The sequence below is a fragment of the Dunckerocampus dactyliophorus genome, chromosome 1 (assembly GCF_027744805.1).
Source record: "Dunckerocampus dactyliophorus isolate RoL2022-P2 chromosome 1, RoL_Ddac_1.1, whole genome shotgun sequence".
Taxonomy (NCBI): Eukaryota; Metazoa; Chordata; class Actinopteri; order Syngnathiformes; family Syngnathidae; genus Dunckerocampus; species Dunckerocampus dactyliophorus.
The window spans coordinates 46,743,151-46,767,872 of record NC_072819.1 but is presented as its reverse complement, the minus strand read 5'-3'; the positions used below and the strand labels follow the sequence as shown (position 1 = coordinate 46,767,872).

At 40.5% G+C, this 24,722-nt stretch overlaps 2 protein-coding genes across 17 annotated transcripts; one reads left to right on the top strand and one right to left on the bottom strand.

The window, feature by feature from the left end:
• Positions 1 to 709: 709 nt before the first annotated feature.
• Positions 710 to 24,684, bottom strand: cfap221 (cilia and flagella associated protein 221). 16 transcript variants are annotated; one of them, XM_054785642.1, is made up of 26 exons: positions 22,686 to 24,684; positions 22,422 to 22,606; positions 18,779 to 18,986; positions 17,809 to 17,909; positions 17,505 to 17,591; positions 17,326 to 17,421; positions 17,116 to 17,216; positions 16,919 to 17,022; positions 14,493 to 14,652; positions 13,999 to 14,125; positions 13,726 to 13,825; positions 13,506 to 13,593; positions 12,395 to 12,482; positions 12,193 to 12,282; positions 12,009 to 12,104; positions 10,019 to 10,106; positions 9,783 to 9,874; positions 8,313 to 8,390; positions 8,088 to 8,195; positions 7,876 to 7,995; positions 7,680 to 7,765; positions 7,528 to 7,600; positions 7,331 to 7,428; positions 2,388 to 2,480; positions 2,195 to 2,280; positions 710 to 1,099 (listed from the first exon to the last, which is right to left on the bottom strand). In XM_054785642.1, exons 3-25 carry the CDS (start codon positions 18,894 to 18,896, stop codon positions 2,220 to 2,222), a joined length of 2,253 nt encoding a protein of 750 aa, XP_054641617.1. In that variant the 5' UTR covers positions 18,897 to 18,986; positions 22,422 to 22,606; positions 22,686 to 24,684; the 3' UTR covers positions 710 to 1,099; positions 2,195 to 2,219. The 16 variants fall into 16 exon arrangements, 13 of the variants coding, with proteins under 13 accessions (XP_054641617.1, XP_054641601.1, XP_054641681.1 ...); XM_054785626.1 differs by having other exon boundaries at positions 710 to 1,012; XM_054785706.1 differs by having other exon boundaries at positions 710 to 1,012; positions 9,783 to 9,871.
• Positions 19,924 to 24,202, top strand: LOC129186967 (secretin receptor). Its single transcript, XM_054785774.1, has 13 exons — positions 19,924 to 20,071; positions 20,153 to 20,252; positions 20,493 to 20,603; positions 20,756 to 20,862; positions 20,942 to 21,051; positions 21,128 to 21,260; positions 22,443 to 22,596; positions 22,680 to 22,740; positions 22,805 to 22,874; positions 22,958 to 23,049; positions 23,126 to 23,264; positions 23,338 to 23,379; positions 23,451 to 24,202. Exons 1-13 carry the CDS (start codon positions 20,030 to 20,032, stop codon positions 23,646 to 23,648), a joined length of 1,359 nt encoding a protein of 452 aa, XP_054641749.1. The 5' UTR covers positions 19,924 to 20,029; the 3' UTR covers positions 23,649 to 24,202.
• Positions 24,685 to 24,722: the final 38 nt, after the last annotated feature.

Below are 24,722 nucleotides of genomic sequence, written 5' to 3'. Positions count from 1 at the left end.
TATAGCAGCAGGGAAACATCACACACGAGTGAGCTACAGGAGCCTCCTGCTGCAAACCGAATGGAGAAAGAGAAACGAGGGTTCATCTCAAATCTATGAACTGTGGGTGGGTTGGGGGAATATATGGTGTGCTGCAGGGAACCATCTTGTCAGCTTCATTGAAACTAAGCGCTGAATTTCTGAGTGGCCATTCTTTCATTTATTTATGTATTCGTATTTGGCTGATTCATATTTCCAAAATTTCACTGTAAATATTTGTATGCACATTGTATTTCCCCCCCCACACTTGTTAGAATATATTGTACTTAAAAGCATTCAGTCTCCTGCCTACTCCCTCCCTGAGCTGAACTTAGTCTTCTGGTTACTATCCTATTATATTATCTCAATTACATTGAATTACTACCGTTATATTATATTACCTATACTATATTATATATACCGTGTAGCACTTTATGTAAAAAGGTGTTACACATGGCAGTCATAACCAATATGAATTCTTCTTAATGAGGCACCCTGACTTTATGTTCTGATGTTTTTGTAGCATATTTGTGTTTTCAAAGGAAAATAGAATTTCTACCATCCATTATTTTGGTATGCGACAAGACTCCAAGTACAATCCGACCTTTTTGTCTGAATTAAATGATACTCAATGAATAATACAAGACTTTATTTTGGTGTAATAAGCATAATCTCAAGGCTTTAGTGAAGTGAAGTTATTTATTGTTCCTATAACTTTGATAAGCGACAAGACTTATTATGCCAGGCACTGTACATAGATAGTACACATGAAAACAAACTGCTTTTGTAAATGCAACAACCTAACATTTTTCCAACAGTACTACGTTCACTGGAGAGTATAAATTAAACTAAGCGTGAACGGCTCTCTGTCAATATGTGTCAGTCCTGTGATGTGTTCACTGACTGACTGCAGCTTCTGTGTGACCCTGAACAGGATTTGGATGGAGGGGGTAAGATGAATTGGGATAATTAGGCTCGTCTTCGCTTGGTGCACCTGTGTTTTCAATCAGGAAAGGAAAAAGAAGGTTGGTAGGTTGGCTTCGACAAGCTGTGATCTGTGCTGAGCTTGTGCACTGCTCCGCTGTTGAGGTTAACAGCAAAGTGTCATAAAATATTGACTATTATTAGTAGATGCTGGCAGCTGTGTGAATTAATTATACCGACCGACTCTCATTGTATCACTTCCTACCTTATGTCTATTATTGCACTATTATGACTTATTAAGTGTGTGTCATGGCTGTGGTTTTCATAAAACATGCAACTGCAGTCCACGTCGGGTCAAAACAAACGCACACAAGAAAAAATATGATTACATGATTGTTAATAATACAATGGGTTTCTTCTGTAACGCCTCCACTCTCTTCTGTGAAGTGGAATTTTTCTAAAGGTTTTAGCATGTGAATCCAAGCAAATGCCACAGCAATTCAAGCCTTTGTTTGCTGTTCTTTTGAGTGTCTAGCTGAGTTGGAGCTCCCTCTAGGGGTAAGAGCAGGCAATCATTGGGCCAGCCAGTCCTATACTGTACAAAGCTGATACAGCTTTTAAATGACAAATCAGCCCTTACGCTTATGGAATGATATTTTTATTGATGGAAATCCTTTCAACAACAAGTGTGAGAGGGTGGGCTCGTAACAGTCTTGTTGTGACGGATAAGAAGCCCTTTCAGTGGGCTCCAAGCAGCTCTATTTTGCTCATCCACCCCCCCCCCCCTTATGTGTGAACCCCGACAAGACGCTTTAATGCTAAGGAGGACTACAGGAGAGCTAGACGCTATCATGGTTTATATCCTGCTCAATTCGTATGCACGCCATACTAATTTTTGTTGCAACATAGCAAGCAAACAGTACAACAATGTCTGTACTACAGCAACAAAAGCAAAAAATAAACTAAAAAAGTGGAACAGCAATAAAAACAGCAGTGTGCTCCTGCTGTCCGGATGCTTCAGGTAGATTTGCAATTCATTAACTTCATGTTTGGTTTATCTGTAAGACGCACAATGTGTCTATTAGACACTGCAGGATGTACCGGCTCTAATGTGAATGCCTGGACTTCAACATTCACCCTATTTATAGTACAGGAAGTATTCTCATCGTGTAAATAAGCGTTCAAGGCCTTCCCTTAAAAAACCTCTGTGTGTCTTAGTGGCTTGTTCATACAATAAATCACATCAGCTCACCATCTGCTCTGCCTGGGGAAGGTTGTCACTGAAGACCAGAGAGAAATTCTGACCTGATCATCTCCGGGGTCAGGTTTGAGTCACACCTACATGCAGTCAGTTATACGTGGTTTGAAAAGAGAAGCAGATCGTTTTTTTACATGGAGGCTGACAAAAACAAGGCATTGACAGGATCAATCAATAGTGTGCTTACTTTTTGTCCGTGCCTCCTGGGAGATGGGCAGGAAGTTGGGTGAAAGCAGCAGGTGATGTGACTGGAAGGATGTCGTTATTATAGTCAGCCGAACTGCAGGACACACACACACACACACACACACACACACACACACACACACACAGACACTGATTGATGCACCTAAGAGTCAGACCATATGTGACAGAACAGAGAAGGACAGATATCCACTCGGCCTTGCTTAGATGAAAGGACGTCTAAGAGCTGCTTTTGAACAGCAAAGATAAAACTACACCGTTTGCCTGAAAGCACTTTGAGGGCTAAAGTGAATTAAAGCACTGCCAAGCCAAAGTTTTACTTTTAGCCTCTTTACGTGTACTTTTCTCCAGCAGCATTTCCGAGAAGAAGTCATTTATCAGTCAACCTTGTTTCTGAAGCAGTAGAGTTCATTTCAGTACAGTTTGGTATGCATTTTGTAAGTCTACCATTGTCAACAGCTGGGTGCCTGTGCTGCACTAGCACTTTGAGGTAGTGTTTGGATACAAATGGCCAGTGGTGGTTGCAGCTATGGGCCAAAGATAAAAGGCATGGAGCTAAAGCACCACCTTATGTACGCCACGTTATGGAATGTACTGTATATGATCAAATAGGCTAACGTTACTTGGTGGCTATAGACTAACTGCTGTTCATTTGTTTTCTTGACAAGGGTTTTAATTGTGTAACTGTGGATTGAAGTCAAATGCATTTTATGGGGTGTTTGTGAAATATTCTGGAGCACCTTTCTGCAATTGGAAAAAAAAAAACAGTTGTGGGAGTGTGTCGATGTGGAGGGAAGGGGGGCTGAGAGGGGTTGTACTTGAAGGACATGTGCACTGCAAAAAAATAATTCTCCATTCTATTTGTGTTGTGTTTAATATATTTTTGCCTATTTATTAATACTGTATGTTTTGTAGGTTTTTGTGGTGATGTATAACTTAATATACATATATTTTTTTGTAAAAATGGGGGTTGGGGGTTTGGGGGCAGCACAGCTTCAGTCCGCCCAGGGCGCCATTCAAGCCAGAACCGCTACTGCCAACGGCAGTCTTGCAGTTCCTAATGGGTGCTGTTAACATACCTGCAAACGTTTGCATTTGAAAATAAGGGACATTTTTCCAGTAAATTAGGAAAAATTCCACCAGAATCCTCCCTCTATGCAATGAAAAATGTCTTGGGGTTGAGGCTAGGAGGGTGCTAGTATTGCTGGGTTGCAACCACATGACCTACAGCCTAGGTTCCCAATTGTCATAGGTGATACGTGAATAAACCTAACACTCACAATTACGAGTGCGCCTGAGCACCTCACAGTGCACAGTCAGAGCTGAAAGCGGGAAGGAGACAGCATGAAAGTTCTCCATTGGTCTGTGTGAGGCATATGAACAAGTACGTTTGATGATTATGTTGTGCATGAAGAGTGTTTAAGATAAATTACATAAAGAATTATAATAAAGATAAATTACATCTGGAAGATGTAATTTATATTGGTGTTCCAATCTCCGCACCGTGAAAACCTGTCAATGTGGATGAGAGAGTGGGGATTCCCCCGAAAATGAGGCTTTATCGCTGGTTGTTTGTATTTTTGTTCTTTGGATACTGCTTTAGCACGTTTGTGAAACTTTCCCTTTTAATTTGGTATGAAATTAATATGCAGAATTAAATCATAGCGATTGCGAGTGGACACAAGTAAAGTTTCAAAGTTCAACCTATTCAAACATAAGGATCCAAACATCCAGCTGAGATAAAAGATATGTAGGACAAATACTTATCAATTTATCAGTGCTCATGTAAAACTTTATCAAAATTGGACCATGCTAAATACAACTTTTTGAACCACATAACTTACATACTATAAAATTAATTAATCATGTTCAGTATTTCAAGTTAATGAAGATTAAAAAAAAAAAGGTTTACACTACCGGTCAAAGTTTTTAGAACGCTCCAGTTTCTTTGGAGGAAAAACCTACATCTTAAGTGTTAAGATGGTCTGTCTCTCTTCCATTGTTAATTCCCTTCTTTATTGCCATTTTTGTAGCAACACATTACTTTCTTCAGTACGATGCTGTTCAACTGATCTTCACGAGTGGTATAGCACCACAGTGTGTTCCGAACACTGTTTTTATGTAGACAGAGGAGGTAGTAAGTAGGGGAGACTGGGGACAGTTGCAACAGGGGACGGTTGCAACAAGCCTTATTTGTCTAATCAGTAACATGCTAGAGTGATGACACTCATACTGCACATGCTCAGTTAGACCCTCTACTCGCCAAGAAGAAAGTGGCCTTATTGCGCATCTGGTCCAGCTTCTATCAAGACAAAGTTGTTTTGGAGGTATGAAAGTAGCTTTTTTCACGAGCTGTATTTTTGTCATACTATCCTAATATTTTGTATGAATTACTCCAAACCTACCTGATTTGAATCACTGTTTTGTTGACTATTCAGCAACATTGCTTACATTTGTCAATGTCACTGTGGCTAGTTGGCACATGGTGTTTTGTCGTGACTGATACTATGGGGACGGTTGGAACTGTTGCAACTGTCCCCATGCTAATATCAAAATAGACCACACTAGGCTCAATTAATATATTTTACTGCTCATGATGGGCAGAATAGGGAATCATAATAAGAAATTAATGCTAATGATAAACAAAATAATACAAAATCTGAACAGAGGAAGGCAAAAAAAAAGAAGAAGAGAGAAGAATCAGACTCTGAAAAGGAAGAAGATGTCTGTTTTTTTTGCTGTGAGTTAGCAGAAATGTTCTGGGTTCTGCAGAATTGTTCAGAAGCTGCTGGAATAGTTCACAAGACAGCAGATTTGTTGGGGAAGAGGCGAGTGTTGCAGTTTTATTTTTTAAGCATTTGTGTGCCTTTAACAAAACTTAAAAATCAAACTTTATATTCACTGGAGTTTTAAAACAATGTGAATTTGGTTCACTAAAACTGTTCACTGTTTGTTCACGTTTAATAAATGTTTTTTGCACTCCAAATTATTCTATTCTTTTTGTCCCAAACTGAAATATTGAGTTTTTATAGCTTCCGTAACATTTGTACATTGACTTAAAGTAGGCCTATGTTTTACACAAAACTAAACTTATTAAATACTTAAGTATTGTATACTGTGGTTATTTAAAAAAAAAAAAAAAGCAGAAAATTTTGGTGAAGTTTACTGTTTTTTGATATGTTGCAACCGTCCCTGATTGGTGTTGCAACTGTCCCCAGGTTTGGGGTCAGTTGCAACGTCTGAATTTTTTTATTCAAATAGATATTGTGATTGATATGTTATATGTAGCCATCTTTAAATGCTATGGGTATTTAGCAGACAGATGTAGCTTTGCTATGTAAAAATTTGGTGTGCCTAGTCTGAATAGTCTCTGAGTAATTGAGAGTAAAAGTGTTGCAACTGTCCCCGGTCTCCCCTACTCCAGAACTTGGAACACCTTGGAACACCTGTGGGAATTAGCTGCACCAACTTCCAAGTATTTATCAACCACCATTTCCGCAGAACAGCTTGAAATTGTTGACACATTTTGTGGTCCCTGAAACAGGCCTTTTTGTATAATTTTGAAATACACGTTATTTTTCAGTTTTGGGTAAGCTTACCTTTTTTTTTAACCTCTGGCACGTCACCACTTACCTTTGTACCATTTCAAGCTATTCATTGGACTTGAACGACTTGAATTTCAATAAAAAACTGGACAAATTGGGGTGTTCTAAAACTTTTGACCAGTGTCGTACGTTTTGTAAGTGTGCAAGGGTGGGGGTACATGGATTCTGATGTCTGAAGGGGTACACGACTGTCCAAAGTGTGGGAAACATTGACCTAGTCCGCCTGACTTCCGGTTTTCACCATTACGTTACCACCAGCTGCACAGATGTTGGACCCAAGGTGACATTATAAAGGTTAAGAGCCGATTATACAAGACAGTTATATTGCAGTTGCTTTAGGTTAATGTGTGAGGTTAATGTGGTACCTCGATATTGAGTAAGAATTTTCAGTCGCTTCCCTGTTGTTCTCCAGCAATGTTTTGCGCAAGTTTAGATTTTGAGGACGACAAGCAAATGTTTTGCCTCCATTTCTTGTCTAAGATGAGTTGATAGTAAGTCAGACATTTTAAAGTCTTCAGTTGCTTGGTGCTGGCAAGCATTTTCTGCTGTCATAAACGAGGTTCAGTTTTTTGTTGTGAGGCCATTTTTTGTTTTACATTTTCAATTTTCATGAGCATATCCAAGTTCCAGCAATATTTTAACTTTGGTTTTAGTTTGGAGGACTCGGCTCCACTCGACGAGAGGACAGGTGCAGTTTTTGGTTGTTGGTTTACCTTTTTTCCCTTCGTGATGGACTATCTTAGGAACTCTGAACTTTTCCTGAAATCCTTATTTGAATAAATGTATGCGGCACTGTCAAGGGAAAATCTGCCGCTGGCTCTCAAAATAGATACAAGAGATACAATACAACCTGGACAGCTTCTAGAGAAAATGTCTAACTTCTACAAAGAGGGCTGCTACTATATAGGATGTGCATCAATCTAAAATGAGAGGCGAAGGCTGTCTCTCACATGCACAGATACCCAAGGCTATGTGAAATCAGGAGTTGAGCATATGGAAGGACGTCTGCATAAAAGGACTCTGCTTGAACATACCATTATGTGCTAGCATCTGAAGAGGGCTAAGGACATCGTTTCACAGAGTACGGGAGTACGGGAGTATGCTGGGGAAAACGGGAGGGTTGACTGGTATGGGTGATAAGACAGAAAAATAAAATATGCCTTTTCTCAAACAAAACATATTACTTGTAATAAAGAGACACATGCCAAGAAGAATGGGATACTCTATTGTTGTCCACGGCTGTGTTACGTTCGCTGGAAGGTTATCCTGTGCCCCATTTTTGTTCATGAGTGAATGACTGAAAGGCCCTAATTGCACTTACCCATTTAGGATGTTGGTTGTCGAGGCAGCATGTTTGGACAAACATGTTGCCGTGATTAAGTCAAATTTGTCCCATGTCTTCAATCCAGTGATCGCTCCCTGGTGCAAAAAAAGACAGCTCAGCAGTGATGTATTAATGACGGTTTAACTTCGATAGCTTCACTGGCGGACGACAAAAGACAATAGTAATTCAGTTACCTTTGGTTCAAGAGGCTGTGTGTGCAAAGTTTGTGACTCCATCCCACTTGTGTAGCCCTCAGCGGTTGAATAACTACACATTACAGTTCAAAGACTATATAGTTAACATAATCAACAAGCACACATTAAGTAAGGGTGGTGTAGACATTTACCGAGGAAGCGGGCAGAGATGGAAGTCCACATCACTTTCAAGGTATTTAGGGGTGGGTTTGTACGACTGGAGGCCAGGAGCAGGGTTCTACAGCACACAATGAAAACATATGAAAGAGAATAATCTATACCCAAGTGCTTATCTGCACTCTTAATAATCATCCATCAATGATTGATGAATATGAAAAGGAGCCTTACAAAGATCCTGAGTGGGTGTGCGTGAACGGGTTTAAGGAGAACACTCGGGAAAGTGAAGTTAAGGTCGTTGGCATCTTGCTCTTCCTCCTCCCCTGGTGTGGGGGACTGAGAGCCATCTTCCTTGGGGTGAAAAAAATGAAGAAATAATAGGTAGATAGTTGATACAGTATGCATGAATGACACTGGTTAATCTTTATGAGTAGTAACTTTACAGGGTCTTCAGTGCGAAGTGGCCGGGCTAAGGTAGTGGGGATGAAGGAATTAAAGGCCTCCCAGGCTGACACAGGCTGGTATTCCATAATCTTGTAGTACAGAGGAACCTAACAAGAACAAAGAATAATACAAATCTGTTCAAGTGCACTAATTACTTGAAAGAGAACATGAAATGTGTTGCAGAGGAGATGTGAGTGCTGAAACGAGAAGGTAACGGCACCTACTTGGAGCTTGAAGGCCGGAACGTGCGTTGTCACTCTCACATCAACGGCATCCACAGGAACAGCAGTGAAGTCAAGAGCCTGCAAATATCAAGCAGACGCCATTTGCACAAACAAATGCATAACACTTCACTCTGCAGGACATTTAAAGGTTATCTGTTACTTGGGAAGAAGGACACAGTGCCAGACATGCCCTCAATACTAGTATTTCAACAATAACTGTCCACTACATTAGGTACACCTTCATGAGCTGCAAAAAAACTACCGTAAATTCTGGTGTATAAGCCGCTACTTTATTCTTAAACATTGAACCCTTATACAGCGGTGCGGCTAATTTATGGCTCAATTTTAATCTCGCGAAATCTGCTTTACTTCAGAACTACTACTAATTGTTTTAATACTGTGCCACTTGCGAGTCAGTGAGGAAACGATAGTTCTTTCTTTGGCAGGAGCCAATCACATGCTATCAGTGCACTCACAACGAGCTTGTCAACCCACTGGAAATCGGCTTAGGTCATTATATATAACAGTATAACAATATAACAGTCTGACTCACGGTGTCATCTTACAAATAACAATAAAGTCATCACACAGCAACTTAACACTCAAAAGGTATACCTGAGAAAGACACAAACATGTACCAATACAAGTTTAAAATGCAAAAAAAAACAACTTTTTTCAAGTTTTCCCATAAGGCATTGCATCTGAGCAACGCATTCATTGGGGGCGCTACAATGACGTCAGCCTCCCTCTGGTGGCCAGCGAGAGCACTGCAGCGCCATCCACCATTTTCTGTGCTGATTTTCTTCCAATTAAATGCTCTGCTCAGACGAAATGCATTATGGGAAAACTTAAAGAGTTGTTTTTTTTTTCCATTTTAAAGTCCTATTGGTACATGTTTGTATATTTATCAGGTATACCTTTTGAGTGTTAAGTCGCTGTGTGATGAGTTTAGTGTTATTTGTAGGATGACACTGTCAGTCAGACTGTTGTATTGTTATACTCTTATATATAATGACCTCCTACTGACCTTCCAATGGGTTGACAAGCTAGTTGAGTGTCAAATAAAGAACTGCCTGGTCCTCAAATGTTTTTTTCCTCTAAATTTAGTGGGTGCGGCTTACACGCGGGAATTCACGGTAACTATAAAATGGCAACGCTAAATGATCCTAATTGTCAGCACCACATTTTACATCCCACTGCATTTGCATGAGTTTTGTCACTCATGTTGTCATTCAGAGAAATTTATGAAAAAAAATGTATTTTTTGTGTAATCATGTTCTGATAAAAAATATGCTACCTCATCTGCAAACTACACAATAAGAGCCAAAATGTAAAATTCCTGTTATTAACTACTTGAAGGCAGATTTTATATTTTATGACTCCTGCATTGGATTGTGTGTGTCATGCGATGCAGGTATGTCTGAAGTGTAAACAGACGAGTTTCTGTTTTCAGTAACAGAATATACAAACCAGCGAATCATCGTCATCTGCGCAAAGTGGAAAGGAAGAAGGAAAGATTCTGTCTGAGGGGATCTTCATCACACATGCCTCCTCGTCTTCTACTGAGACAAATGTGAAATGACAGAAGTTAACTTCTACAGTCGTCTGACGAAAAGGGTCACATTCGCATCATGAACCAATGCACAAAATCCCACAAATAGCTGTTATGTGCTTCGAGGAAGAACTCAAGGGTGATAAAAAAAGACCTTTCTGTGTCGAGAGTGAGCTTGCTGCAGCATCTGGTAGTTTAGTCCACAAGGACAGTGTCCGCTTCATGCGACACTGCATCACAACCTGAGTAGGGAGCAGAGCGCGGGTTTAATCAGAGGGTTTCCTCAACCTTTTTCATAGTTCTGCAATCAAGAAATGTAGAGCTACAGCAGCTAATCAATGATTGATCAAGTATCCCATTAATCAACAACTATTTTGGAATTCGATTAATCGTTTTTTGATGTAAAAATGTAAATATCCGCTGATCTCAGCCTCTCAAATGTGATTTTTTTCTAATTTCATTAGTCATCCATGAAAGCAGATCTATTACCATATTGATTTGGTCCATTCGCGGCCCAGGGTTGTTTTTTTATTGGCCCGTGTCACATTCTAAAATTATAAACCAAACCAAAACCAAAACCAAAAAAAATCCACAGCAGCAAAAACTGAATAATTAGCAGTAATTTTACAAGTCAGAAAATTAAGAGGAAAAAAATCTAAGGAGAAAAGTTGTAATGTTACAAAAATAACGTCATAAAATTATGAGGAGAAATAAAGTAATTTTAGTAGCATAAAGTTGAACAATTTTAAAAAAAATACATTATTTTTTCCGCAATGTTATCAGAAACAAACAAAACAAAGTAGTAATTTTGGTAAAATTAGGTTGTGGAAAAATTATAACATTATGGGAAGGAATAAAGTCCAAATATTATGTGAATAAAGTCATAATATTATCAGAACTAAATTTACAAGAAGAAAGTCGGAACTGTTGGAAAATGAAAGCTAAGAAATAACAGAAATGAAAAAAAAAAACACTGAAAGTGTAATGTATAAAATACTACGAGAAAAAAGTTGTATTCTAACAAAAAAAGCCACAATTTTATGAGAATAAACTGAATATTATGAAGAAAAATAATGCCATTTTAGTAGCATAGACGTGAAATATTAAAGAAAAAATAAATTTTTTAAAAGTCGTAATATTATGAGAAGAAAATTTACAAGAAGAAATTATTTAAAACAAAAAAAACTGAAGAAATGGAAAAAACAGCTGTAATTTTACAAGTATAAAGTCAAAATATTTAGAGAAAAAAGTAGTTTTCTAGTGAGAAAAACAGACGCAATTTTATGACAATAAATTTAATGAGAAAAAATGTCATTTTAGTGGCATAGAGTTGAAATACTGAAGAAAACTTTTTTTTTTTAAGTTGTAATATTCTGAGACACAAACAAAACTAAGTTGTAATTTTTGGAAAATTAAGTTGGGGAAAAATAATATTATGGGAATAAAGAGAAAATATTACAAAGAAGAAAATTTACAAATATTATTTAAGAAGAAATATATTTAAAAATGTAAAAAAAGAAAAAAAAAACAACAGCAAAAATTGAAAAAAGAGCAAAGATCATACTAACAATACACTTTTTCGCCTTTATCACAAAGCTGAGATGCAGCTTTTTTTTCTTGAAAAACTTATTAACAAAGGTGCCCTTGCCTCCTTTCATTTTTCACTATATGGCCCTCGATAGAAAACGTTTGGACAACCCTGGTCTAGGGCCTAATCGATTACACGATTAATCAAAACAACAAGCTCCAGATTAATCGACTAAGAAAATAATCATTACTGTAGTTGCAGCCCTAAAGAAATGCTGAATGAAGTGCTGTGGAAATTTGCGCTCAGGTGCAAATACAGGAATGTATTTTCACTTTAAACATGGTGAACCAGGACATTTGTCTCTTCTTCACTGAATAATGCATGAGTCGTAATGACTAAATTTAGTCATACTGTATGCAGGAGGTGGGTTATCTACAAAAGTGTAATATTTGGCACTGGGGTAGGCCTGTACTCTGCTGAGTGCTATTCTCTTTATTGTCACTTTAATTAAAATGCTCTGCACCCAAGAAACATGCTCTACGTTTAGCATGTGGCTCAACTAAATGCTTAGTAGCTTTGCAGGAGTCTAAATGTGTGTGCGCTTTCGTGTGTCTACCTTGCGTGCTGCCTGCTGAAACAGTTTTAGGGCCCTCTGTTTAAGCTCCCACTGAAAGCTGGGGTGAAACTGGAAGGAAGGGACTCCCATGGGGGTCTGGAGGAGGATCCAAAAACGCATGTGTTGATATGGCAACAGGCCACTGTTGTGCTGATTTCCACAGTTCAATGACTACAGTGTTTACCTGCCCAGCGTCACATATCAGCCGAACAGAGTAAAGTTTTGGTGGTCCACTGGTGAAGTCATCCTCCTTTCTTACTTCTCCCTTCCTGACCTATAACACAATCAGTCACAATATTTTAAATATTTCTCTAAAGCAATTGTTTCAACCTAACAGATCCAGGTATGTTGAAAACCCATGTGGGTGTGTGTACATTTAATCTTACCTTGTACTGATGTAATGCAGCCTCTCTTTCCTTCAGCACCTGGCACCTGGTTGCCTCCGTCACTGGGTCTTTACCCCGATGGACTTGTCTGGTGGAGATATTGCAATGGATGACATGGACAAAGGTATAGGGACAGCTCTCCATGACACCAACAGGAAGTAAAAATGGAAAAACCTTCCAGTTGTAATAGAGCCAACCGATTGGAGAAGACTTTCCACAAGATGCTAAAGTGTCGGACTGAGCAGTGACTGACAATCACTGAGCAGGATTTGATCCTACGCTAACTGCATGAAGGTCAACTGTACTGTGTGCAGTGTTCTATTCTGTGCTCTGTTTTATGTGTTTGTTATTGTATTTACTAACGCGAGCAGTAGAGGGTGTTGTATACTCATGTTGAAGACATGTGCAGCTCCACTTGTCTCAGTATGTGTTTACGTGCCTGTACGAGCATATTAAGAACCCACAGTAGACAATAGCTAGCTAAATATAGAGCCACAACAGTCCTTACTGGCTAAGAGAGAACCTGTAGTAGAGGCTGTAGTCCATTGTCAATCTCCTTTGTAACGTTTCCTGTTGTGGTCAATAGTGGCTGGCAAACCAGCTAACTGTGTGAGCTGCTTGCTAACTGCCAATAGACAATAGAAGAAGAAGCTATACGCCTAAATGAATCTTCAATTCAAAGAGTAGGACAAGGAGGGCGACGGCAGGAGCAATATGTTTTAACAAGGATACAAAAACGACGAGGCACGGTCAGAGGAGTGAATACGCGTGAGTCACTTAATCATTTCTTGTTTCCAACCTAGTGGGTTGATCATAAAAATTCAAACAAAATTTTAACTTTGAGAGTGTTTAAACAAGAGAGAAATGTGAGAAAATGTTAATGCCTGTCTGAGAAAAGTATAGTGAGGGGGTTTTACAGCCTTAAAAATATAATAATATATAATGAACTTAAAAATAATAATATAATAATTGCAAACAAATAAAGTTGGCTACTTCGCGGATTTCACTTATTGTGGGCTATTTTGGGAACCTATCCCCTGTGATAAACGAAGGAACACTGTATATGGTTTGAAATTAAAGCCACCAAGAGGGGGATTATGGTTCAACCTACACGCGCAGGCGATTGGTTCGCTCTTCTTTAACATTTTGTTGAACTTTTTTCAAGAAGAGAGCCTCCTTCTTCTGCCTGTTCAGCACACCTAACAAGCACAAAAGACAAGTGACTTAGGCTTCGTCATACTGAGGTTCCACAACACAATACTGTAGGTCCCATGGTATGACACAACAGCAAGTGCAGTTAAGTGACGCACGCTTCATTCGAGTGCCCATACCCTGACTCGGGTGTTCAGCGCAAAGTTTGCTGATGTCCTTCTGCAGCATCTTTGCCACCCCTGCATGGGTGGAAGGATCCACCAGAGGTTTTGGTTTTGGCTAGAGGATAAAGAGTGTGTTGTAGCAGCAAGAGAGAGAAGCACATTTAAATACAAGGATATAAGTAAATAGTAAATTAATCAAAGGAATCAGTGACAGGCAGCTGTAACTGAATGGAACCAATATGCACACAAACCATAATTCCAAAAATAGGGAATCCTGTCATGTATTACCTTTGCTTTGATGCCATCCTTGGTGGACATTTGTTTGACTGGACTTTGTGTTTTAATCCGAGGAGACACCTGGATAGCTGGTAAAGACCCTTTACTTTTAGCAGACGTGCCTTGACGATCCAGCTTCCTATACCGCACAGGTGGAATAAATATTAAAAATAAAGCTAGCACTGTCCAGAGTAAGATTACCATCACCATACAGTGAGGTGGAGGTAGCCAAGGATTGATTAAAGAATAAAAAATTGTCCCAACATGTATTTCTTTTCTAGTATTTGGTTCATGTGCTGCACATCTTGGTCTGAATGGAACAGCTACTAATAAATTACTAACATTCGGACTGAGATAACATGAAGCTAGTATTGTGGATGGCGTGGCTGCATGTGATGGATTGCCTGCTCTTTCTCATGGGAACACAATGAAGTCCTGCAAGGCGAGATCAGTCCTGCTGCTGTGAGTTTCTGGTGGCCCAAGTTAATTCCACTCTAAATTAATACCTGAGATCGAGGAGAGGGGCGGAGCATCCAGTGATGGTACAGAGGTAGGATTTCGTGTTAAACTGTGAGACAACCAGCCGGACAGTGACATGACTAGTCTCATAGCGGCAGGGTCTGAAGGTAACAGTGATCTTCACTTGACCATTGGCTGGGATCACACCTGAAAATGAAAAATGTATTTTTAGAAAAAAACAATATGCAGTAATACGTATGTTGGCCACAGAGTCAGGAGATCCGGAAGATCTGGGTTCAAATCTCTGTTTGGCCATCTCTGTGTGGCGTTTGCATGTTCTCCCCGTGCATGCGTGGGGTTTCTCCGGGTATGCCGGTTTCCTCATACATTCCAAACACGTGCATGTTCGGTTAATTGGAGACTCTTAATTGTCCAGAAGTATGAATGTGAGTGTGAATGGTTGTTTGTCTACATGTGCCCTGCGATTGTCTGGCGACCAGTCCAGAGTGTGCCCTGGCTGTCGCCCCAAAGTCCAGCATACCCCCGCAACCCTCGTGAGAACAAGCGGCATAGAAAATGGATGGATGGACCATACGCAGCAATCCCTCGCCACTACACGCTTTGAATTTCACGGCTTCACTCTTTCATGATCTTTCAAAAATGTATTAATTCATTAATCATACCGTTTCATGGTTGAATACAACATTATTAGTCCAAGAATATGCACATTTAAGCAAACTGTGCATAGTTTTTGCCTAAATTAAGCGTTTTCAAGCATAATGAACTAAAATACAAATATAAGGCATTCCGAAGACACATTTAAAGATGCTGTGGTGATATGTAGTATTTTACACTGGTCAGTAGGTGTCAGTGATGTTACTGTAATATTCCAGGAGACACACAAGCACCAGAATTGATCGTTGGAACAACAGGCTTTTATCGCAGGTTTGAATTATCTCACAACAGGCACTATACTCCCTAACACAGGCTAAAACTCCCCTCGAAATCCCAGACATCACTTCCTATCCACTCCCCACTCAGCTTCCCTGGCACCAGAACACACGCGGGCGTGTGTCTTATTTATGTCTTCAATGTCTTATTTTCTCGTATTATCTCGACTATATTGGGTAATACGAGTATGAAGGTGACTAAACTACTAAATGTATTTAATGTCTAAAGAGCTCTAATAATGTTCAAAATAGGGATGTCCGATATTGGCTTTTTTGCCGATAACAAATATGCCGATATTGTCCAACTCTCAATTTCCAATTCCGATATCAACCAATACTGATGCCGATATGTGTAACATCAAATATCTCCTCTCATGGAATTAACACATTGTGGTGACCCAGAATATTGTTTCAGACATTTCTCTTGGAGATTAATAAAGTATCTATCTATCTATCTACAGTATCTATCTATCTACCAAGTGTACGTCCGTTTCCGAGTCATGAGCTTGTTGTAGCCACTTAACTATTGCTGAAGAAATGTTGCTTGTTGTTGAGTTGAGTGGAGGGTAAAACTGATTGGTGCCACCTACCTCGACTCCTGTCTCGTTGTGAATCGCATCATTTGGTGACCCTCGACGTGGGTAAAAATGTCGACTGACAACAGAGACCGTGCCGGCGCCACTACAAGCTAACGAGTTAGCTAACGTTGGTGGTATCTGCGGGACACCCACACCCGTGGTTTCAACATATCAAGCCTTGTTCCGACTGCGAGGGATAACACAGGACGTGACAAAGTATTTCCACGTATTGGATGCCTCAACAACGGCAAGTACGGGAGCACAAAGGCCTGTATACACACAGCAGTTTTTTTTATTAGCGGTTTTCATTATAGGCACAAACCCGATACAGATATCGACCGATATTAAAAATTAAATTGTTATGCCAAAATCGGGCCGATAATATCGGTGGCCCGATATTATCAGACATCCCTAGTTAAAAAACAAATTTAGAAGGTAGTAAACAGGTTTTCTATGCTCTTTGAAAGTATTCAATTTATAAATAAGGAATTCTACTTCAAGGAAATTCACTTATCATAGCATGGTCTGGAACCAATTAACTGCGGCAAATGAGGAATTACTGTGCATCCATCCTTGCATTCGTTCATATGAAGCTGGAGCCTATCCCAGCAGACTTTGAGCAAAAGGCAGACTACACCCTGGACTGTGCACATGCACACAATAAAGTAATTTGCCTATTTGTATGGCACAACAAGTGACCACTGACTTGTAAAAAGACTCCAAATAATCCCATGTTAACAAATCTGGTAAAGTTCCAACATCAACAGCTGATGGTTCCCAGAGCCCGAGCAAAGTTAATGTGTGTAAAGCGCAGGCTTCCTCTGCTAGGATTTATTAAATACACAACAGACACTCAAGTCGTTTCGAGAAAACACAGCACAGCTGCTCTGAAGATGGCTAGTTTTTAAAAACAAGGCTGAGGGCACTCCACAGAGTTGGTCCTACCGGTGAGTGGACAGATGGAGAAGGCCTCGTGCGGCTCAATCAGGTGCACATGGAACTCCAAATCGCTGGGAGATCTGCAGCTCAGCGGAATGACATGGCTCACGCTAGAGGAAGGGCCACACGTATAGATTCCATTACCTTTCTGTACGGATGAAGTGCACCATCAAAGAGAAATTCTGACGCACACAAACACACACCTCTGTCCAAGTGGGGTAGCTGGTAAGTCGATGCGCGATGGGATGCGGACATGAGCCATGGAGGGGTAAGCATGAACTGGAATTAAGAGGTTCTGGTCCGCCTTAAAAAGTGCAGACCGAGAGCAGACGTGGAGGATGAGAGGGAGGCACAAGGAGGCAAGATACTGAGCTGCATTATCCTTGTTACCGTCATCGTGGTTGCATGCTCACCTCGCAGTGAACCCGAATGCAGTCAGACACACGAACCCACTCGCGAGGACAGAATCTGACCTTCACTGTGTAGGCGAGGCCAGGAATGAGCCGATACTTGATAGAAGTCAGATCAGACAAACTGGTGACAACAAAGCTGACACTTAAAGTTCCTGAGCTCGGCAAATTAAGAAGAGTACCTTTTTGGCGTAGGTTGTGCGGAAATGCTTGGTTTGGGTGGGGATGATATGAATATTCAGCACTCTCGATGAGATGTTGATTAGTTTCTAAGGAGGAGGGAAATACGATTCATTTACAATTCATCATGTGCACTTGAGAGAACCATTTAGATATTCTTACATCCACCATTCATCAAGCATACATGATGAGAAATCCGTTCTTCATTCATATTTCTCTTTGAAACCAAACAAGTGGATTCTATAATTCCAAGAAATATGGAATAAATTACAGCGCAACACCAAATCAAAGCAGTATTTTTCTCACCACACTCTTCACGTAGTCCTTCTCCAGCTTGAAGCCAGTGAAGTGAATTTCAGGAGGATCCACTTCGATCAGGCTGTTGCTCTTCTCTTTGAAATAGACTTCTACGTTGGGTAAAAATAAACAGATTCAAAACGTTTTTTTATTTTATTTTCCTTTTAGACAATAAACGTATGGATGGTGGAAAAAAGTGCATCCCTGCACATTCGCGTGATCCACAAATGTGAATATTTTCGGTCCAAATTTTTTTCCGCAGAAAATACATCTCATTCGCCATATGTCTACAATTATTCATATAACACAAGTAAAATGTACATCATACATGCTTCACCGACAATGTTTTTTCGTTTCGTTTCTCCGGTGGTGTTTGAACGCACCACAGTTGCGTTCACTAGCTTCATTCGACAGGCAATTCGGCCTCAAAACCTTCAGCAAGTTAAAATATGAACATAAACCGTGACTGGAAGTACAACAAGCAAGCAATGTGGATTACGTAGTCTGGCCTTTTCTAGCCGCATAACCTCTAGCTAGCCACGACCGGACTAAAGGCGAACAGGGTAACGATTATAACGAGGTTAACGATCCGCGAATCCGATCCTATCTGGTTATTCATAATCTGGCATTATCATTCATTCATTGGCGAGTACCGAAAGTATATGTTTTAAATACATTTAATAAATGTGGATTGTGTCATGAGTGAACAATGACAATCGAAGAGTGATGGGGAGGGTTCTGGAAATCTAATCTAATCATTAAAGCAGCCCCTTTAATTGCAAATGTTGGTCTGAAATTGGAGGAGAACGTCAAGTTAGCAGGAGGGTTTGGAAGGCGGTGTCAAAAATTGTCAAGAAAAAATAGAATTATGGGCGTATCGATTACTCGCGGTGTTTCGGCATTTGCTGGCGGGCCCGGAATATACCCCCCACAGAAAACCACGAAAGATTTTCGATGAATCACTGTGCTTAATACATACTGGATTCCAATAGGTGGTTTGGGACGCTACTCCTTCCTTCCTCCACCAGCTGCCTCAGAGGCAGAGGTGCTCCACTTCCGAGGGTATCTGCACACATCACTGGGGTTGAGACGGCCATTGTCCAGGGGGTCAAGGGTCAGCCAAACGACAAAGGTGACAGGCGGCTGGAGGACAGCAAAGGATCCAGAGGTATGCTAATTTTAAACACCTGCAGCAAAGCAGAAGTGAGAAAGTGAATGGAGCAATTGGTACATTCATTATTAAGTCATTGAACTGCATACATTAGCGAAACCCATAGCTGTAATACCATAATTTGCCATGTCAGTTGTGAACACTGGTAGTATTAGCGCAAAGACTAACAACAGAAACTTTCGTTTTACCGTCTACCTGGTCTCACTGGCGCCATTTTAACAGGTTCACCATCTCATGAGGAAAAAAAACAATAAAGTTCGGTCCTGTGTCTTCTAAGTGCACACGTTGTTTAGCTAATTTACTTTTTTAAACTGAATTCCGAACTTATATTTGAACTTCTTACGGCCATATTTTTTTTATCATCCGTCATCTCCTGCACCTCATCAGTCTACCTCGAACAACGACGTTCATTTTATGCCTGTCGTTATGATACTGTCGACTTCACAGTAGCAACTCGAAACATATGCTTTTCTCACGATGTTTGAAGAATGTTGCGCAGGCATTTTGACTCCCCCATTTGTTGATTTAAATTCTCGGAAAAAAAGAAACTCCTTGTTTATATGACTGGCATTTCCTTTGCCACCTTTTTTGTTCACTGGAGGACCCCACAAACAATGTTGTTGTCATAGTGACAGTCTATTTGCTGAGGGGCGGAGTTTAAAAGCGTTGTGGCCCAATGGCGGATGACTGTAAAGTTCATATGACGCGTCAAATAAAACCGGAAGCGTAATGTCTTATTTCAAAATAAAACATATCTAACTCAATGTTAGATAACGTATTCTGTCGTAACAGGTACGTCACGGCATTAATAAATTACTGAATGAATATTAAGTAAGCATCTTTATTTTAGTCATGTATCTTAGTGGATTACATATTCGTGTGATGCACAGGCAGTGTTATTTTGAAAGTTGAGACAACAGGTATGCTAATTATGAAATTCGCTTTGACGTCAGGAAGGCAGAATTGCGAGAAGTCCTTTAATAACTTTCAGTGAGTGGCTGGGTACGTGGTTGTCTTTACCATTAGTTCCATATTCAGGTTTTAATTGATTAATTGAAAATGAAAAAAGCTGGGCTGGTTGGGGTGCTACTGATAGCACAGGTGATCAAAGAGTTGCATGCTGGAAATTGTTTTTAAAAACACGAAGAAAAAGTTGCGTCATTGCCTTTTTTTCATTTGCAGGCAAAATCGTTGTCAGGTTGCAATCCACACATTCACCTTATGAAAGAAGAAGAAAAGTGCATGAGAGACCTACAACGATTCAAGTCGCCCGTCATACAAGGTAAGTCAGCAATATGATTGATTAAAGTAATTCAATTAAACATTTTATTGTTAATTATCAATTCGACGTGGCTCAAGCCGCGGTGCCTCCACTGTGAAAAGATGCGCGAATGAAACTGACTGGACTCTGATGCTGTGTTTTAATGACATCTAGCGGCCGTGGCATGTTTTACATTGTTGGTTTGAAATGGGAATTCAAAATATCTGTATCTGTAATTGTGAGTATTGTTTTGCACTCAAGAAAACAAGAGTGTACACTGTAAGGGAATGTGGGATGACCTGAATTGTTGGCCTCCTGCTTCTGTTGGGGAAACAGTCTCTCAGGCATGTCCAGAGGTGTTCAACGCAGAAGGTGAGATGTAATTCACACATGTAAAATACATATATTACATGTACCTTGGTTGTCACTTATTTGTTTTCAAGGACTTGATATAAATAAATAATTTACACAAGCATCCACAGTATGTGTCCATGAAATGAATAAACAAAGTCTACATTTTGTAGGCACAGTGTTTCGCAACTGTACAGCCAGTGGTTGGACGGACCTGCTCGTTCCACATGAAGATGCATGCGGTTACTCTTTCAATGAGACCCTCCTCTTTCTTTCCGAGGTTGGGATCCACGTTCATTATGTGTCATTCATCCCAGTTATTGAATGTTGTACAGTGATGTTCCCATTTCCTTTGTCAGTCACCCCATTCCCATCTGTATTTCTCCTACGTGAAGCTGATGTATACGACCGGATACGCGCTCTCGCTCGTCTCTCTCATCGTTGCCATTGCCATTTTATGTCTGTTTAGGTGAGAAACATGAACCCGCCTCTTGCAATGTTGTCAATAGCTCTCGAGCTGTGAGCGTGTGTGTGTGTTTGCTCAGGAAGCTGCGCTGTACCAGGAACCACATTCACATCCAGCTGTTCACCTCCTTCATCCTGAAAGCAGTCTTCATCTTCCTTCGAGACTCGCTGCTGTTTACAAACGAAGAGCTCTACCACTGTGACTACTACCCGGTACCACTTTTCCACTCTCTATTTAAACACGAGATAATATACTAGTCAATAAGGAACATATGCATTGAGAAACTACTGGAATGTTACTTGTTGTGAACCCAAATAATGCTGGAAACTGGCACTATGACTGCTGGAAAACGCGCATGCAGCGGTACCTGTTTCTCATGAGTACTGTAGTTAGGGCTACTATTTAGGACCTAAATAGTGTCCAAACCTTTTCCACCGAGGGCCACATTTTGACAAATGAAAGGATGCAAGGCCCACTTTGATATTTTGTAAACCAACACATAGAGATATGCTAAGAAGTTATATGTACCGTAGCTCAAGAAAAAACTGCATTTCAGCTTTGTAATATAGGTGAAATGCTACAAAAAAAAGTTTTTTCCATAATAATATGAGTGGCCGCACGGTGGTCTAGTGGTTAGCATGTTGGCCACATGTTGGCCGGGTTTTCTCTGGGTACTCCGGTTTCTTCCCACATTCCAAGGAACAACTCTTCCCAATGCTAACGTGTGTGAGCCTATACTATGTTTTATTTTTGCCTAATACATGTATCTCTTATTTTCTCTTATTATGTAAGTGTGACTATAGGTGTTATTTCATTTGTACAGGGTTCTAATAATATATTTAAAAAATCGTATTAAGAAGGTCGTAACTACGCGCTAACTACGAAAATATTAGATTTATGAATAAGGAATCCTACTACATGGAAATTCACTTGTCACAGTCAGGTCTGGAACCAATTAACGGCGATAAATGAGGGATTACTGTACTGAGCTTGTTGCGCAATGGCACACAGGGCGGTTTAATGAGGTCTCACTCGTGCACCTGTATCATTATTGGCAGGAGAACGGATACCAATATGATCTGATATTTCATTTTTATGTCAATATTGGCCAATTAATCACACAATAAATGAAAATTTTGCCGGCCTCAATACATTGCCACGTGCATGTGTGTCTGTTTTCCTCGTCTGTCGCCCCCAAACAGGCAGGAAGAGGGTTCTGCAAAATGGATTATGATAACAATACGCCACTAGGTGTCAGCAAAGCATCATTTGCGTTGACAGGTACTGTTGAGGACAGTACAATCACTGATTAATGGTGTTATTGAGAAAAAACTTGCACTCTTCTCAGCCTGTGAAATAAACAAAAATAACACCTTATCTCCTCTGCTGGACAGGTGTCGTGTAAAGTCGCTCTTATGTTGTCCAACTACTCCATCCTGGCCAACTACAGCTGGCTGCTGGTGGAGGGACACTTCCTCTTCACCCTGGTGAACCGCTCCCTCTTCTCCCTGAAGACGCACCTGGCCTGGTACATCGTACTCAGCTGGGGTATGAGACCCTGTGGTGGGAGTCAAACTCTTGAACTGTTTGCCTTGTAAATATTATGTGAGTAGACACTGTGTGTCACACAGGCTTACCGCTGATGGTTATCGTGTCCTGGGGTTGTGCCAAGTATTTTTATGAGGATGAAGGGTAAGAATCAATTTCATTCAGTCTTCCATGTACATCTGACGTACTAAAGTTTTTTTCCCCCCAGCTGTTGGGAAACAAGGAAACACGAGTGGATTTGGTGGATACTCCGAGTGCCAGTTCTGCTAACTATTTTTGTAAACCATTCCTTCCTTTTTAAGATATACCGTGCCTTAAGACGCTGGTCCAGCAGCGGTGATTCGTGTTTTTGTTTATTTAGATGAATCTTCTCTTCTTCTTGGGTATTCTGAGGATCCTGGCAAGCAAACTGAGGATGCCAGATGCACAGAGGAATGAATTCAGTCGCTATAAGTAAGTGTTAGGTGCCTCATACACTCTCCTGCACAACAAGATCAAGAACTGTATCAAATTTTTTTCTTTTCACCAGGAAGTTGATCAAATCCACTTTTCTCCTGGTGGTCTTGTTTGGTCTGCAGTACGTCCTGTTTGTTTTCTTGCCTGTTGAAGTCAGCAGCTTAATGTTTAAGATCTGGACCTTTGTGGAGCTGGCTCTGTCATCCATGCAGGTAAAAGGAGGTGCATGTAAAATCACGCATGACACGTATGGAAGGTGACTTTCCTTTCCTTCATGATTCCAAGGGTTTTGCGGTGGCTCTCCTCTACGCTTTCATGAACGGAGAGGTACAAACTGTTCAATGCGACCAACGGTGTTGGCCGATGTACATGTGTTCAATCAGAGGATGCATTGGCAGGTCCAGCAGGAGATAAGGAGGCGGTGGAGGAGGTGGAGGCTGAGCCGGCATCTTGCCAGTCGGCGCCGGCAGCATCAAGGCTCCATCAGCCAGAGTGGGTCTCGTCACACCCAGCTCTCCCTGCTGCCTTGTTCTACAGGTCACCTGACAGCCAGAGGACCCCTTGAGAACGCAGCAGCGCACCTTGATGCATTATAGATTCCTGTGCAGAGTAAACAGCTGGTTGGTCCACAATGCAGTCATGAATACTGACATTACACTAAAGTAGATTATACAGAAGATTAGACAGTATGTTTGAAATATCTCATGTCAGTTTGGACAATTGAGAGACAGCGTTTTTGTGATTTTTTTTTTTTTCCTGGATGCAGCCCTTCAATGGACTTGAAGTAAAACAGCAAACAGGATTGAACTGTCGACATTCACAGTTAAGACATCCACAATAAATATACTTGCAATTTATGCAAAGTCCCACCATTTGGACAAGGTGACATAATTGTAAATATAAGCATTATACTTTGATGACAATGCTTTGCAGGCAATGACTGACAGAAGTCTGGAGCCCACGGATACAGCTCACTGTATGACCGCAATTCCTAAATGGTGAATAACACATTTGCGTGAATCGTCGTAAATTAAAAGGTGAACGTCTACACTTCTTGTCTGTTTGATTTCAAACCCATAGTGGTGCCACATACAGTGGTGTGAAAAAGGTGAAAAAAGTATATTCTTGCAAACGCACAAAGGATGTGCATCGCCATATGCCGTGAGGCAGAGAGCACCATGTCAGGCCGAGGCAGGAGAGAGAAAAAGAGACGAGTAAGCTGCCACGCTCCTTATCATGTTGACTGACAGTACAGCGGCTACCTTTTAAAGCAGAGGACACAGGCTCAATTCCAGCCTGGACACTTTGTTAGCTTGTTTTTTTAGAAATTTGTTTTACCATGCATTCGTATGTACACTACTACAAAACATGCACCTAACTGAACTGTGGACAAGTGTTGCAAATTAGCACAGGTGCTAAAACACTCAAACAACGTATCTGGTCTGTCCAATGTAATTGTGATGTCCACAGCAAATAAACTCAGGTTCAACTTAGTCAAATAATATAAAAATAGCTTTTAATGGGTCAATTACGTCCTAGAGATGTGATGACCACAGCTGCCTAGGGGAGGACCAATGTGAAGGCTGGGGGCAGGCCTGGTTTAAATACATCTGGACCCAACTATGTACTGCGTCCATTCCCAACCTCATCCATGTGAGCGTATTTTAAAA